The sequence below is a fragment of the Palaemon carinicauda genome, chromosome 5 (genome assembly GCF_036898095.1).
Source record: "Palaemon carinicauda isolate YSFRI2023 chromosome 5, ASM3689809v2, whole genome shotgun sequence".
NCBI lineage: Eukaryota > Metazoa > Arthropoda > Malacostraca > Decapoda > Palaemonidae > Palaemon > Palaemon carinicauda.
Genome location: NC_090729.1, coordinates 192,977,548 through 192,994,865, shown reverse-complemented (window position 1 = coordinate 192,994,865; position 17,318 = coordinate 192,977,548). Strand labels below are relative to the sequence as shown.

Below are 17,318 nucleotides of genomic sequence, written 5' to 3'. Positions count from 1 at the left end.
AATGCATGTTAAGGCTGTCTACAATCATTAGTTGCCCTCTGCTTGTGCCTAAGGTTCTGAAGATATTGTACGACCTATAATTACTACATACATATACCAAGGCACTTCCCCCAATTTTAGGGGGTAGCCGACATCAAACAAATGAAACAAAAAAGGGGACGTCTCCTCTCTACGTTCCTCCCAGCCTGACAAGAGACTCAACCGAGTTCGGCTGGTACTGCTAGGGTGTCACAGCCCACCCTCCCACATTATCCACCACAGATGAAGCTTCATAATGCTGAATCCCCTACTGCTGCTACCTCCGTGGTCATCCAAGGCACCGGAGGAAGCAGTAGGGGCCTACCGGAACTGCGTCACAATCGCTCGCCATTCATTAATATATCTAGCACGCTCTCTTGCCTCTCTCACATCTATCCTCCTATCACCCAGAGCTTCCTTCACTCCATCCATCCACCCAAACCTTGGCCATCCTCTTGTACTTCTCCCATCAACTCTTGCATTCATCACCACCTTTAGCAGACATCCATTTTCCATTTTCTCAACATGGCCAAACCACCTCAACACATTCATATCCACTCTAGCTGCTAACTCATTTCTTACACCCATTCTCACCCTCACTACTTCGTTCCTAACCCTATCTACTCGAGATACACCAGCCATACTCCTTAGACACTTCATCTCAAACACATTCAATTTCTGTCTCCGTCACTTTCATTCCCCACAACTCCGATCCATACATCACAGTTGGTACAATCACTTTCTCATACAGAACTGTCTTTACATTCATGCCCAACCCTTACTACTACCTTAACTGCCCCCAACACTTTGCATCCTTCATTCACTCTCTGACGTACATCTGCTTCCACTCCACCATTTGCTGCAACAACAGACCCCAAGTACTTAAACTGATCCACCTCCTCAAGTAACTCTCCATTCAACATGACAGTCAACCTCGCACCACCTTCCCTTCTTGTACATCTCATAACCTTACTCTTACCCACATTAACTCTCAACTTCCTTCTCTCACACACCCTTCCAAATTCTGTCACTAATCGGCCAAGCTTCTCTTCTGCGTCTGCAACCAGTACAGTATCATCCACAAGCAACAACTGATTTACCTCCCATTCATGGTCATTCTCGTCTACCAGTTTCAATCCTCGTCCAAGCACTCGAGCATTCACCTCTCTCACCACTCCATCAACATACAAGTTAAACAACCACGGTGATATCACACATCCCTGTCTCAGTCCCACTCTCACTGGAAACCAATCGCTCACTTCATTTCCTATCCTAACACATGCTTTACTACCTTTGTAGAAACTTTTCACTGCTTGCAACAACCTTCCACCAACTCCATATAACCTCATCACATTCCACATTGCTTCCCTATCAACTCTTATCATACGCTTTCTCCAGATCCATAAACACAAAATACACATCCTTACCTTTTGCTAAATATTTCTCGCATATCTGTCTAATTGTAAAAATCTGATTCATACAACCCCTACCTCTTCTAAAACCACCCTGTACTTTTAAGATTGCATCTCTGTTTTATCCTTAATCAGTACTATACCATACACTTTTCCAACTACACTCAACAAACTAATACCCCTTGAATTACAACACTCATGCACATTTCCCTTACCCTTGTATAGTGGTACAAAACTCGCACAAACCCAATCTACTGGTACCATTAACAACACAAAACACATATTAAACAATCTCACCAACCATTCAAGTACAGTCACACCCCCTTCCTTCAACATCTCAGCTCTCACACCATCCATACCAGATGCTTTTCCTACTCTCGTTTCATCAAGTGCTCTCCTCACTTCCTCTCTTGTAATCTCTCTCTCATTCTCATCTCCCATCACCGGCACCTCAACACCTGCAACAGCAATTATATCTGCCTCCCTATTATCCTCAACATTCAGTAAACTTTCAAAATACTCCGGCCACCTTCTCCTTGCCTCTTCTCATTTTAACAACCTTCTATTTTCATCTTTCACTGTCTCTTCAATTCTTGAACCAGCCTTCCTCACTCTCTTCACTTCTTTCCAAAACTTCTTATTCTCTTCATATGAATGACCCAATCCCTGACCCCACCTCAGGTCAGCTGCCCTCTTTGCCTCACTTACCTTGCGCTTTACTTCCACATTTTGCTCTCTATACCTTTCATACTTCTCTACACTATTGCTCATTTTTCAAAAGCCCTCTTTTTCTCTTTCACTTTTACCTTCACTCCTTCATTCCACCATTCCACCACACATAATACTGTTGGATAACTAATAGATTTTTTTTACCATTTAGATTACTTGTGTTGCCTATGCTCTTTTGATATTTTTTTTCTTATTGTCAGGGTGCATAAACATGAGAGAGTATTTTTTTAACTATTTAGATATCGATATAATTTTCTTGTCGACATTTATGTTTCGACTACACACTAATTTATAATATTTTCCTCAGACAATCTACCATACAAAGAAAGACTCAAAGAAAAAGAAAATCAAACAGAAGGTGGGAAAACGCTTGGAAAACAATGGACAAACATGCTCGCCATCAGAAGAAAGTACCTCTATCGCTGGAGCTGCGAAAAGTTTGGACAAGGATCTAAATAAAAAAGTTAATGAATCTGTGAATAGTTCAAGCGATAATAAGGATATGATTAAGAAAGAGTTGAAATGCAAGAATGATAAGAGGAAAACGTGTGATGGAATAGTTGACGTAGTCTGTAAAGCCCCTAAGGAAAAGAAACGCAAAGTTAGCATTGCAACAGAGCCTAGCATTTGCAAGGAACTAGAAACAGAAAGTGTGCAATTGCCGGAGGATAATGGTTTATTAGAAAATGCTAATAAGGAATTAAAGGAGGTAGGTTCACTTGAGAATCACAAAAATGAAGGGAAAGTTAAATTGAAGAAGAAAAAGAAAGCAAAGGAAATTGAAAATCATTGTGCTAAGGAAAGAGATGAAGAAAGTAGAGTGAGTGACGATGAAAAAATCCCTAACGTTACCTTTGAGTGCAAAACTACTGTGCAGGAGGGAAGTTTTGAGGTAGAAGCACAAGAATTGAAGGAAGGACAAGTGAAATTGAAAAAGAAAAAGAAACTAAAGTGCAAAGAATCCTTGGATGCTGGACAAGTGAATGAATCTTTAGATTCGGAAAAGAACACTGAAGTGCAAAGTCCTATGGAAGCTAAACAGATATGTGACGAAATAGTTGAAGGCAAGGTGAAATTGAAAAAGAAAAAGAAAGCCACGAACAAGGAATCTTTGGATGCCGGACAAGTGAATGAATCTTTAGATTCGGAAAAGAACAGTGAAGTGCAAAGTCCTATGGAAGCTAAAGAGATATGTAAGGAAGTAGTTGAAGGTAAAGTGAAATTAAAAAAGAAAAAGAAAGCCAAGAACAAGGAATCTTTGGATGCCGGACAAGTGAATGAATCTTTAGAATTAGAAATGGGCAATGAAGTGCAAAGTCCCATGGAATCCAAACAGATATGTGAGGAAGTAGTTGAAGGTAAAGTGAAGTTGAAAAAGAAAAGGAAAAAGAAAGCCAAGAACAAAGAATCCTTGGATGCCGGACAAGTGAATGAATCTTTAGAGTTAGAAAGGAGCAATGAAGTGCGAAGTCCCATGGAAGTTGAACAGATGCATGTAGAGAAAATAGTTGAAGGTAAAGTTAAATTAAAAAAGAAAGTAAAGCGCAGAGTCGGCGTGAGTGAAGAAAAAGAGGGCGATGAAAGTGATATGAGATATGACAAGGACGTAAATGGCACATCTGAGGTAGGGGAAACTACTTTAAAGAAATGTATTGCCAGTGCGGAGCCTCCTAAAACCGATGCTATCAGTGAAGTGCAACTAGATTTGACGGAAGATAAGCATGTAAATGTGTTGGGTGATGAGTTGAAGGTAGAAAAATTGAAAAAGAAGAAAACCAAACGTAAAAAATCTTTAATTACAGAAATGTCAGATGAGGGAAAAGTGCCTGTTGAGAAAAACACAAAGGGTGATGATATTGCAATGGAAGGTAGTTTTACAAATGAATTAAAAGAACCCCAAGGAAATTGGCAAATGGGAGTAAACTCGGTGGAAACAAAGGAGATATGCGAGTTTGGTGATGAAATTAGTAAAGAAAAAGTTAAAATAAAGAAAAAGAAGATGGCAAAGCCTGAGAACATAAAAGTAGTTGATGACGAAAAATGCTTGAATGATGTTTGCATGCCAGAAATTACTAACGTAGAATCCGCTAAAAAGAGTGGAATGTTGTATGCAGGCCTGAAGGCAAAACTAGAAAGTGAATCTGAGAAGAAAATGGACCAAAAATTGGAATTGAAGAAGAAAAAGAATGAAAACAAGAAAGTCAGTCTGAACATTGAAAGGACAATTGAATCAGAAAGTTTTCCAGTGTCCCAAGGTAGTGATAAAGTAGATGTCACACCGTTGGATGTTGAAGCAGATCAGGGAAGTGAGTTTGACAAAGGGTCTAAGGAAGATAGAGCGCTTTCTCGGAAAAAGAGGAAGAGGAAAAAGAAAACCAAGCAGCAAACGTCTACATATCCTGAAGAAGAAAATGAGGCCAGTCCGTTGGACAGCGAAGGAATGAATGTGAGTGGAATCGGTAAACTAGAAAATGTACCAGAAGCTCAAGCATCCATAAAGCAAAGTAGACATTCCCCTGAAATTTCATCTCAAACTAAAAAAGATAAAAGAGAAAGTGATATTAGTGCAGAAACTCCTGTTAGCAGAAAGAATATCAAAGATGATTTATCTGAATGTGAGGGTCAAGTAACTCCAGTTTCTCATAGTCACAAAAAGAAAAAGAATGAAATTAAAAACTTAGCAAAAGAATCAGGGGAAAGTTCTGAACGTTCAGATAAGAAGAAAAAGAGGAGGAGAATCTCTGCTGTTACCGAAGGAAGTAGCGTAGAGTGTAAGTCAGAAAGTTTTGAAAATGAATCTCTGCTTTTTGATGACAAGGATGCTCAAGAGGAAAATATTACGCCATCAGCCAAGAAACCCAAAATTGAAAAAGATTCTCTTCTAGAGTTGTCTGAAAGTAAAGACATTCGTAAAAAGAAGAAATTTTTAAAGAAAATTATTAACTTAATGTTGAACAGTTCTGATCAAGAAATTGAGCTAAAAGAGAATATTCTAACCACGTTGACAGATGAAGAAGACCAAACGCACTTGGGAAAGAAACGAAGGAAACTTAGTAAACAAGAAAAATCTTTGAGCAGTGCAAAAGATGAAGTCTCTTTAAGTCATGAGATGATTCCAAGTGATTATAGAGGATGGAACTCAAGTCCTCCACAGTCTCAGTCGCGTAAAGGAAGGCTGCGTACAAGCAGCTGGGACTTTACTGTAACAACATTAAACTGGGATAAACCCGCACCAAGAAAGGCATCACCTCATTTAGCTAAGAAATCCCCAAAAGAAATTGTGCAGAGTACACCCATCCAGGAAAAAAAATGTATAGCGACTCCTTCCCAACAAATAGAAACCTCCCCGAAAGTAAAAGCCTTTCTTGCCAAAGCAGAAGACAATGATTCAGACCTAGATGTCATCTATTATAAAACAGATGCAGTTGGTGATGGTGCATCTACTTACAGAGATGACAGAGATGAGGCATATGGATCGCCAGGAGATATTGTCCCTTGTGATGAGGTCAACAAGATGTTCACTGATGAAGAAATACGTATATACCATCAGAAGTGTTTGGAAGATGACTTGAAGTTAAGAACTGGAAACACATCAAAAAGAAAAAATCTATTGTGTGATGAAGAAGAGGAAGCTTCCCAATTTAGTATTCCAGAACAGGAAGACATTACTAGCGACAATGAGGAGGGTATGAAGGCAATATTGGAAACTATCGTACGAGACACAGGACGAAAAAGCAGCATTGAAGGCCTTAAAGAAGAGTTTGAAATATCTAGTTCCTCTTCATCAGATGTAGTAGTAATTTCAGAAGAAAATGGTGAACAGGAATATCAGACTCTCAAGGAACAACTGGAGGATGATGCTATTCAAGAGAAGACTGTCTTGAAAGATCATGAAAGAGTAGTAAGCAGCAGTATACAAAAGATCTCTGATGTTGTTGGTAATAAGGAACTACCAAACTCAATTGAACGGAAGCCTGATGTAGAAGAGCAAAGCATTGACAATTTGAGTAAGGATGCTTTGAGTCCAGGAATTTCTAGTAAAAGTAAGTTAACTGAAAAAAGTGTTTCTATATACGATACCACTTCTCAAAAGGATACAGATTGTAGTGACATCCAAGAGATAGTTGCTGGTTACAAAATTTCCCAAATTGAATCCACAAATGAGACACTAGGTACAATGAATGGCTTTGAAAAATCTGGATCTCCAAATGATTGTTCTATCGATTTGGGCACAGGAAATGCTTCAAACTGGGATACATCTAAAGCAGATGCTGATGAGCCTGATGTTATTTGCATAGAAAATGATACCTCCAAAAGTACATCTAAAATAAATACCAATGTAGTTGATGCTATTTGCAGTAGTGGTAAACCTAATGGGGATACAAGTAGGGAAGAGTCTTTAGGGAGTCTATTAAATGAGAAATCAAGTGAGATAAAAGAACCAAATTTTGATGCTGAGAGTTTACAAGATGTACCAAAACATAGTGAACCAATAGAAGGAGAAATTGGCACATCGAATGGTTTACTTAATTCTCAAAAAAATAGTAAAAGGGAAGGAATAGATACTTATACAGAGACTACTTTACAGAGTAGTAAACTGAAAGAACTAGAAATCAGTGTCGAGAGTAATTTACAAGAGTCGTTATTAGAGAGCAATGAAGTGAAAAAGCTAAATGTTGATAAAGAAATTACTTTACAAGAGTTGCCAAAGAAAAGTGAGGTCATTGAAAGGAATTTAAAAGATTCTCTAGAAAACGGTGAACAGAAAGAACAAGATATTAATGAAGAAATTATTTTAGAAGAGTTGCCAAAGAACAGTGAGCTCAAAGAAAGGGACATTCATGCTGATGATTTACAAAATACATCAAAGAACATATTTACCCCAGGAAAAGATGTCAATGGTGTACATAGTAAGCAAGGGGAAACATTTAGTCAACTGAATGAGTCAGTGGATTGCATGTATTCAAATGCGAATGATACACACGATGGTACTAATGGTTCTCATGAGAAAATTGATTTGAAACTGTCACATGATGCTGGACTCGACCTTCAGAATACCAATGCACCATCTTCAGCAAGCGCTTCAGAGTGTGATGTTAATAATTTGCCTCAAGTAGAAAAACACAAAAAGGACTCTTTAATTGTTAAAGAGAAAGAAACGGGACTCGATACAAATACTGATGTTTCAATGGCACCTCCATCACCAAATGAGGTTAGGGTGGTGCCCCTCCAAAATAATTTGGAGTCTGATGAATACAACCCAAAGAACATATCTGCTTCAGAGGGAAATCAAGACTCCCGAGACAAATTAAGTGAAAGTTACGAGGATATTTTGTGCAATGATGGTGATGAAGCTTATGAAGCCAGCAGCGATGCATCGGAAGAACCGACTCCTGTCAGCCGCAGGAAGACGCGCTCCCAGAGAAAGTCTTATCCTTTGTTACTCAAAGCTGGTGAAGCATCCGATTCTGATTTTTCACCCTTAAGAAGAAGTCAGAGGAGCTCGATTCTTAAAAAGAAGCAGAAAGCGGCAAGCACCGACTCTGATGTTGCTGTGTCTGAAACTAGCCGTACTACTGCAGGAAAAGGATTTAGTCCAAGTGAATCCGATGATGTTGCTCAACATCGTGAAGGCGCGTTGGAATTTGATGCAGGAAGTTTGAAATCTCTCTCTGAAAGATTCCCCTTAAATAGAATAGAGAGAAAAAGAGGTAGGAAAAGTTATAGTTCTTCAAAAGAATGTGAAGCTGATGCCATGCGGGTTAAGAAAAGAAAAATGACAAAGCAATGTATATCTGATTCTGAAGTAGGCAATTACCTTGTTGAAGAAGGATTTCTGGATAGGCTAAGAAGTAAAGGTACAAGGCAAAACCAACTTTCGTCAAATGCACTTCCGAGAAACAGTCCAGGGAGGAAAGTATCAGTGAATGCTGCTTCTCCTTTCAAAACAAAAGGTTTAAAAGTGCAGAGATCTTTAGAATCAGCTCTCTCGGAAGGCTGTCCAAAGAATGAAGGTGATGCAAGCGATAAGGTAACAGCCTCTTTAATCACAAATAAGATGGGAATTGATGATTCTACTCCACAAGACGATATGCCACACAGTGATCCTTGTTCTCAGTTATCTGATGGAAATGTAAAGTCAACTTTAGCAGAGTGTGATGTTATTGGTGTTTCACAAAAAAGTTCCGAAAGGGTAGAGAATTTTGATGATGAGCAAGTTTTCCTTGAGAACAGCAAAGAGGAGAGTTTCAGCTTTAGAGAATTACTAGAGGAAGAAGAAGGAGATGAAATTGAGGTACTTTCAACATCTGGGTTAGCTGACAGTGAAGACGGTCTTGAATCAACTGTTTCTACAGTAATAAAGGAAAGGACCATTGAAAAGTACAAAACTTCAAGCAAATCAGCTAGTGTATCTAAAAAGTGGCAACGGAGGTCGAGTAAGCAAAGCCCTCTGGGGAAAACCACGGAGTCCTTTACTTTTGCCAACAAAGACCTTGACAAGTTGGAAATTCCACAACTTGCTGCGCAACGTGTTTCAGAGGCTGTTCTTACAAAAGAAATTCTTATTAGCCCTGATGTTAGTGATGGAGAGTGTGAATTAGTTTTGCCTTTAGATTCGGGTGAAAGTGAGACGAAGAAAAGTGTACCTTCATCAGAGGGACTCCGGGATCTGCTGGAGAAATTGCCCGAAGAAAGTAAAATTGTAATTAGTACACGAGGTGGTCGAAGGGGAGGAATTCGTTCACCACAAAAAGTTATTCCTGAAGAACAGGATGAGTCGTCACTTTCTCAAAAGAAATCAAAACCTAATAAAATTATTTCTCCAGATAATGTTCCAAAGTATTCTAGAAAATCCTCTGATGAAGACAGTTTAAAGCAATCCTTAAGGAGTACTCCAAAGAGAAATTATAGAAAACTGTCTCTTTGCACTCCAGTTAAAAGAAACCCTGTCAAGAGTCCCAGTTGTAATAATTCCTCAAAGAAGAATGTAGATCATGATGGTGAATCCACAGATGCTGAAGCTTCTGAAACTCCAGCAAAACGTTTTACGGGTAAAAGATCAAAATTAAAAAACACTCCTAGCGGTAAAGGGGAAGAATCCTCCTCGACGAGGGTGACGCGTAGTAAAGAGCAGGGTAATTTGTCTTCTGAAAATGTGTCGGATTCTAGTGATAAAGGTCGCTCAAATGTCAAAAGTGTGTTTTCACCTAAAAAATTACGAAGTAGGGTAGGAAGTAAAAAAGATGATGTGCTGTCAGTTACTCCATCAAAAAAGACAAATGGCAGGGAACTCAAGAAGAAAGTGACTGCTGAAAGTAGTGGCAGTGATAACAATGAAGAGAAGCATTCAGAATGTAAAAGAAGCTCTCCCAAAAAAGATAATAGTGGCCTTAAAAGAACAGTTTTCAAGGAAAGTGATAGTATCTCTGAAAAGAGAGATGCAGACACAGTGAAGACAGGTAAAGGTGCTACTCCAGATAAGGTAGGTAATCTGTTAGATCGCGAAGAGACAGGCAAAGCAGGAATTGAAAGAAAAGAATCTGTAGAGAAAGAGGATTGTAGTGTTTCAGAAAAGTGTCTTTTTGAAGTCACAGTTGGTGAAGAAATGAGTGGAAGTGTAGACAAATCAAAAAGCCAAAGTGAAGATGTAATTGAAAAGCTGACAGAACCAAGACAATCCAGTTATAAAAGCAAAAGGCTGAGTCTTGGGAAACGAAGGACTCGTTTGTCGTGTGCTAAAGAAGGACTTGCCAATGTGCCGGAAGAGACACTAAAAACTTCTGACACTCAAAAAAGTTCCCCTCTAAGTGAAACACCACAAGAAGAGGTAAGCTATATTCTGAAGTTGTCTCCCTTTCTAATTTAATTGTACTTTTGTGTTTTCAAATTTGTTTAGATAAAGTAGATATAGCCAAAAAATTCTTTGATAATCTTATTTTTTTTTTCAAAAAGTGTGAAAATAGCAGTGCAAGTTGAGTATCTCTTCTGTAATAATGTCATTTTAGACAATATAAATATCTAGAATTAACTTCCTTATTTGTATCAAGCATTTCATATATGGCATTTATTTTTATTTCATGTTATGAAAAAGCAATATAGGAATCATGATATTGTTTTTGTTTTATTATTATTATTATTATTATTATTACTGTACTAGCTAAACTACAACCCAAGTTGGATAAGCAGGATGCTATAAGTTCAAGGGCTCTCCAATAGGGAAAAATAGTTCAGTGAGGAAAGGAAATAAATAAACTATCTGAGAAGTAAAGAACAATTAGAATATTTTAAGAACAGTAACAACATTAAAACAGATCTCTCATATCCATCCATATACCAAGGCACTTCCCCCAATTTTGGGGAGTAGCCGACACCAACAATGAAACAAAACAAAAAGGGGACCTCTACTCTCTACGTTCCTTCAGCCTAACCAGGGACTCAGCCAAGTTCAGCTGGTACTGCTAGGGTGCCACAGCCCAACCTCCCACATTATCCACCACAGATGAAGCTTCATAATGCTGAATCCCCTACTGCTGCTACCTCCGCGGTCATCTAAGGCACCGGAGGAAGCAGCAGGGCCTACTGGAACTGCGTCACAATCGCTCGCCATTCATTCCTATTTCTAGCACGCTCTCTAGCCTCTCTCACATCTATCCTCCTATCACCCAGAGCTTTCTTCACACCATCCATCCACCCAAACCTTGGCCTTCCTCTTGTACTTCTCCCATCAACTCTTGCATTCATCACCTTATTTAGCAGACAACCATTCTCCATTCTCTCAACATGGCCAAACCACCTCAACACATTCATGTCCACTCTAGCCGCTAACTCATTTCTTACACCCGTTCTCTCCCTCACCACTTCGTTCCTAACCCTATCTACTCGAGATACACCAGCCATACTCCTCAGACACTTCATCTCAAACACATTCAATTTCTGTCTCTCCATCGCTTTCATTCCCCACAACTCCGATCCATACATCACAGTTGGTACAATCACTTTCTCATATAGAACTCTCTTTACATTCATGCCCAACCCTCTATTTTTTACTACTCCCTTAACTGCCCCCAACACTTTGCAACCTTCATTCACTCTCTGACGTACATCTGCTTCCACTCCACCATTTGCTGCAACAACAGACCCCAAGTACTTAAACTGATCCACCTCCTCAAGTAACTCTCCATTCAACATGACATTCAACCTTGCACCACCTTCCCTTCTCGTACATCTCATAACCTTACTCTTACCCACATTAACTCTCAACTTCCTTCTCTCACACACCCTTCCAAATTCTGTCACTAGTCGGTCAAGCTTCTCTTCTGTGTCTGCTACCAGTACAGTATCATCCGCAAACAACTACTGATTTACCTCCCATTCATGGTCATTCTCGCCTACCAGTTTTAATCCTCGTCCAAGCACTCGAGCATTCACCTCTCTCACCACTCCATCAACATACAAGTTAAACAACCACGGCGACATCACACATCCCTGTCTCAGCCCCACTCACCGGAAACCAATCACTCACTTCATTTCCTTTTCTAACACATGCTTTACTACCTTTGTAGAAACTTTTCACTGCTTGCAACAACCTTCCACCAACTCCATATAACCTCATCACATTCCACATTGCTTCCCTATCAACTCTATCATATGCTTTCTCCAGATCCATAAACGCAACATACACCTCCTTACCTTTTGCTAAATATTTCTCGCATATCTGCCTAACTGCAAAAATCTGATTCATACAACCCCTACCTCTTCTAAAACCACCCTCTACTTCCAAGATTGCATTCTCTGTTTTATCCTTAATCCTATTAATCAATACTCTACCATACACTTTTCCAACTACACTCAACAAACTAATACCTCTTGAATTACAACACTCATGCACATCTCCCTTACCCTTATATAGTGGTACAATACATGCACAAACCCAATCCACTGGTACCATTGACAACACAAAACACATATTAAACAATATCACCAACCATTCAAGTACAGTCACACCCCCTTCCTTCAACATCTCAGCTTTCACACCATCCATACCAGAGGCTTTTCCTACTCTCGTTTCATCTAGTGCTCTCCTCACTTCCTCTATTGTAATCTCTCTCTCATTCTCATCTCCCATCACTGGCACCTCAACACCTGGAACAGCAATTATATCAGCCTCCCTATAATCCTCAACATTCAGCAAACTTTCAAAATATTCCGCCCACCTTTTCCTTGCCGCCTCTCCTTTTAACAACCTTCCATTTCCATCTTTCACTGTCTCTTCAATTCTTGCGCCAGCCTTCCTTACTCTCTTCACTTCTTTCCAAAACTTCTTCTTATTCTCCTCATATGACTGACCCAATCCCTGACCCCACCTCAGGTCAGCTGCCCTCTTTGCCTCACGTACCTTGCGCTTTACTTCCACCTTTTTCTCTCTATATTTTTCATACTTCTCTATACTATTACTCTGCAGCCATTCTTCAAAAGCCCTCTTTTTCTCCTCCACTTTTACCTTCACTCCTTCATTCCACCATTCACTGCCCTTCCTCATGCTGCCTCCAACAACTTTCTTGCCACATACATCACTTGCAATCCCAACAAAATTTTCTTTTACTAACTTCCACTCCTCCTCTAAATTACCAGTTTCTCTTACTCTCACCTCGTCATATGCCATTTTCAACCTTTCCTGATATTTACTTTTTACCCCCGGTTTTATTAGCTCTTCAACCCTCACTACCTCCCTTTTACATCCACCTACTCTATTCCCCCACTCTTTTGCTACAACTAATTTTCCTTCCACCAAAAAAGACTTTATGTGAGCCTGTTCAACATAAAAACATTTGCTGCAAGTTTGAACTTTTGAAGTTCTATCAATTCAACTACCCGATTCGGAAGGTCATCCCACAACTTTTCCACTTCTAAAATACTGTGTAGTATTGAGCCTCATGATAGAGAAGGCCTGACTATTAGAATCAACTTCATACCTAGTACTACGAATAGGATGGTACTGTCTGGAAAGATTGGAAGGCTAAAATTAAAAAGTAGAACTAGGGCTCCCAAGATGATATTTTGTGAAATATATGGAAATAATAAAGTTTCCTTTCTTTAATCTTGTTGTCTCACCTCTGATTGTCTTCAGGTGTGCCAGCCCATGAGAGTTCAGATGCTATACATCCAAATCTAAAAAGGCTTTCGTTCCTAATATTTGCTAAAAATTTGTTTTAATTATCTGCCATAGGAAAGACGTTAAATTGAACAGTTTTTTCAGCTGTTCTGAAACCACAAATGCTGTACAAGAGAGACTTCAGTACTTGGCTGATAATAGAAATTTATACTGTTATCATTTAATTTCGCTGGCATGAAAGTTCACGATAACCATGAAAATTCTATGTTCACGCCGTCGTACATATGCGCATTTTCAATTTCAGCCATAGTATTTCCCCCCCACCAAATCTTTAAACAGACCATGTGCATAATCATCCATAGTTATGTGGATATATGTCAATTAGAGCAGTGTGTTTGGTAATAACAAACTGACATTTCCAATGTTATAGTAATGTGGTTGAATTCACTTTGGAATGGAACTTAAAAAGACATTGAGGTTTTTCAAAAGAAGTACAATAATGATAATATCATACACATGCTGAAAGGATTGGTCATCCCAAAAGTGCGTACTAGTAGTTTATTAGTACATGGAAACATTAATCAATGTCTTGCATGTTGTATTTTACTGACTGCCAATAAAAAGAAAAAAAAAGATGCTTTATTTAGATATTGGTATATACACTACATTATGATATCATTAGTCCTACACAGTTGCGATACACAGATGACAAAGTAAATTATTAATTGTACACTTTTGAAAGATGAATAAAAATCTAAAAGGAATGATACTAAGTTATTAAATAAACCAAGAGGTGAGGGGGCCAATTAAGTTGATTATTCAGTTAAATCATAACAAGTGAGAGGCAAAATAATATGTCCACTTTTCGGGGACACCTAGGTCATTACTCATGCGTCAGCTTATGGTATTGGAATGGAATTGAAAAGAAAAAGATTTTATTTGTGCCTTTCACTATAACTGTAAACAAAGTTCTGCTTGATTTTCCCTTCATCTTCATGTAATGAATCTCATCTTATTCAGATCCAGCTTCAAGACAGACTCTCCTCGTCCAGTAATTCCGATGGGTTAGGGTCTTCTTCCTTGCGAAGGCTTCCCCAGGAATCTGTCCCCCTACAAGTTCAGGTGTCGAGTCCATCACGTAGAGGGAGACCGTTAAAAAGGACATCCACTGAACACTCAACACCCCTCAAAGATTCCTGTCCACCAACTTCACCAGTTAAAGTTTCAAGTCCTCTGCCAAACAAGACTGTAAAGGAAATCATAGTCCCCCGTGCCCTAACCAAGTTACCTGAATTACAAAGCCCTGAGCAACCAATTGGTAGGCGAACCAGAAGAGCTTCTCAAATGAAGAATGATGAAGGTGAGCATTAGTTTTTCATTTTTTTATTGATAAGTCTCATAATTAAATTTATGGATGTACCTGTAACAATAAATTTTGTATCCTTAATGAAGGTGAGGATAAGTTTTTTTATTTATTGATAAGTCTTATAAATAAATTTATGAATGTACTAGTAACAATAAATTTTGTATCCTTAATCCTTTTACCCCCAATGGACGTACTGGTACGTTTCACAAAACTCATCACTTTATCCCCGTGGACGTACCGGTGCGTCCTTGCAAAAAACTGCTATTTACATTTTTTTTTATATTTTTGTTAACTTTATGAGAAACTTCATGCATTTTCCAAAATAATGAGACCAACCTGACCTCTCTATGACGAAAATTAAGGCTTTTAGCGCAATTTAAAAAAAAAAAATTGCAAAACATGCGTGAAAAAGAAAACGCCTTGGGCGTTAAGGGTTGGAAAGTTCCAAATAGCGTTAAGGGTCACTTCACTTCACTTCACTTCCACTCCCAGGTAGGCTTTCAGCCTGTTAGTGGAATCAGTTGTCTTCTCCACTCAATTCTGTTTTCAAAAATTCCCTCTCTTCTCAGCTGTTCAATTGTTGGCATGTTGTTCTTTGTCAAAATCTCTTGAATTCCATCCCTCCGGCGTTTACGTGGTCTACCTCTTGATCTCCTCCCACCAGGCGTCCAGTCCCATCTCTTCCTTGCAATTCTATTTCCATCCATTCTTATTAAATGTCCCAGCCATCTCAGTTGTCCCTTCTCAATCTTGTTCAACATAGGAGATACCCCAACCATCCTTCTAAAATCTACATTTCTTATTCTATCTCTTCTTGTTTTGTGCATTATTATTCTCAGGCTTTTCATCTCTGAAGCTTGGACTCTGCTCCTGTCTTTGATGGTCATTGTCCAGCTCTCTGATCCATATGTCACGATTGGTGTTAGTAATCCTTCAAATATGGTTTTCTTTGCTGTACTTCTATAGGTACGTATGCATCTCTCATAATTGGATAGAGTGCTCCACAGCATTTATTATATTTCTTTATTCGTTCAGTAATTTCTTCTTTTTTCTTATACCCGTTGTCTGTAAACATACACCCTAAATACTTGAATGCGTTGGTGTCCTTAATTACCGTATTTCTTATCATGATGTTCGTTGGAGCTTCTTGTTGTTTGTTGATTGTTAATATTTCTGTTTTATTAATGTTCATCTTCAGTCCAGCTTCTGTTAAACAATCTTTCAAGGCTATCAATGCTCTTTCTAGTTCTTCACGATCATATGTCCAGAAAGCAATATCATCAGCAAAAATCATGATGTCTCCCGAGATATTTATTCTTTCCTTAAAACTTCTTATAATTACATCTATATATGCAATGAACAAGAGTGGGGAAAGAATGCTTCCCTGCTTAACACCTGTTGTTACTCTTAACCAATTTTCATTCTTGTATCCAGTCCTTACATTATTCATACATGGTTCGTACGTGCTCTTTATTGCGTTGGAGCGTTAAGGGTGAAAGGGTTAAAACTTGCATACTCGGTTTTCTGTATAAAACCAAAATAAACAGGGTTGGGCTGTAAGTAATATGTATTTCTGCTCATAAGAAAACCTTTAACCCCTTCATTAAGAAGCAGCGGATCCACCCTCTGTAGCTATATGAGATTTTCCCCCATCGGATATACATGTTCACTTACTCAACAGTAACCTACCTTTCCATGTTTATTTTACCGCTGATTACAAAATAAATTTATCAAAAGTTTTCCCTATTTTCTGTTGTATTTCACTCTAAATAGTTTCCCATTTGTTGTAAAGTTATTATAGAGTAATTTTTCAGAAATTTCTTTTATATAATTTTCTCTAAATAATGGTAAAGCACTGTGATTTTATGTTTAAAAAAAAAATTTATTCATTGAAGTGATATTGTTATTCTGTAATCATTCCACGGTAGATTGCAAAATTATAACTACAATCGTATCTGTTTGAGTAAAAAAAATTGGATTTGGACATTTTGTACATGGCAAAAATAAATTTCCTTTAGAAGTGACTAGGATGTGTAGAAAACAAATAATTCAAAACAAGAATAGTTATTATTATTATTATTATTGTTATTATTATTACTACTACTACTAGCTAAGCTACAACCCTAGTTGCTAAAGTGAAAATACCCCAGTGAGGAAATGAATTAAGGAAATAAATAAACTATAAAAAGTAATAAACAATTAAAATTGAATATTTTAAGAACAGTAACAACGTTAAAACAGATCTTTTATATATAAACTATAAAAAGACTTTTGTTAGCCTGTTCAACATAAAAATATTTGCAGCAAGTTTGAACTTTTGAAGTTCTACCAATTCAACTACCTGATTAGGAAGATCACTCCACAACTTGGTCAAAGCTGGAATAAAACTTTGAGAGTACTGTGTAGGATTGAGCCTCGATGGAGAGGGCCTATTAGAATTAACTGCATAGTTAGTATTATGAACTGGGTGGTACTGTACTATCCGGGAAGATCTGAATGTAAAGGATAGTTAGAATTAGGAAATTTTCAATATTAATCTTACCCGATAATCATGTAGCTGTCAACTCCGTTGCCCGACAGAATTCTACGGAAGGGATACGCCAGCGATCACTATACAAGAAGGGGGTGTACTCACCAGTGCCACCTGTGGCCAGGTACTGCAGTACTTCTTGTTGACACC

The 17,318-nt window shown here is 38.4% G+C and overlaps 1 protein-coding gene across 1 annotated transcript in view; it reads left to right on the top strand.

Annotated features, from left to right (window-relative positions):
* Positions 1 to 17,318, top strand: part of LOC137641696 (uncharacterized) — a 76,255-nt gene that overhangs the window by 43,182 nt on the left and 15,755 nt on the right. The window contains exons 10-11 of the mRNA XM_068374503.1: positions 2,467 to 9,987; positions 14,293 to 14,632. Coding sequence (XP_068230604.1) covers positions 2,467 to 9,987; positions 14,293 to 14,632 — 7,861 coding nt within the window. The remainder of the gene's footprint in view (positions 1 to 2,466; positions 9,988 to 14,292; positions 14,633 to 17,318) is intronic.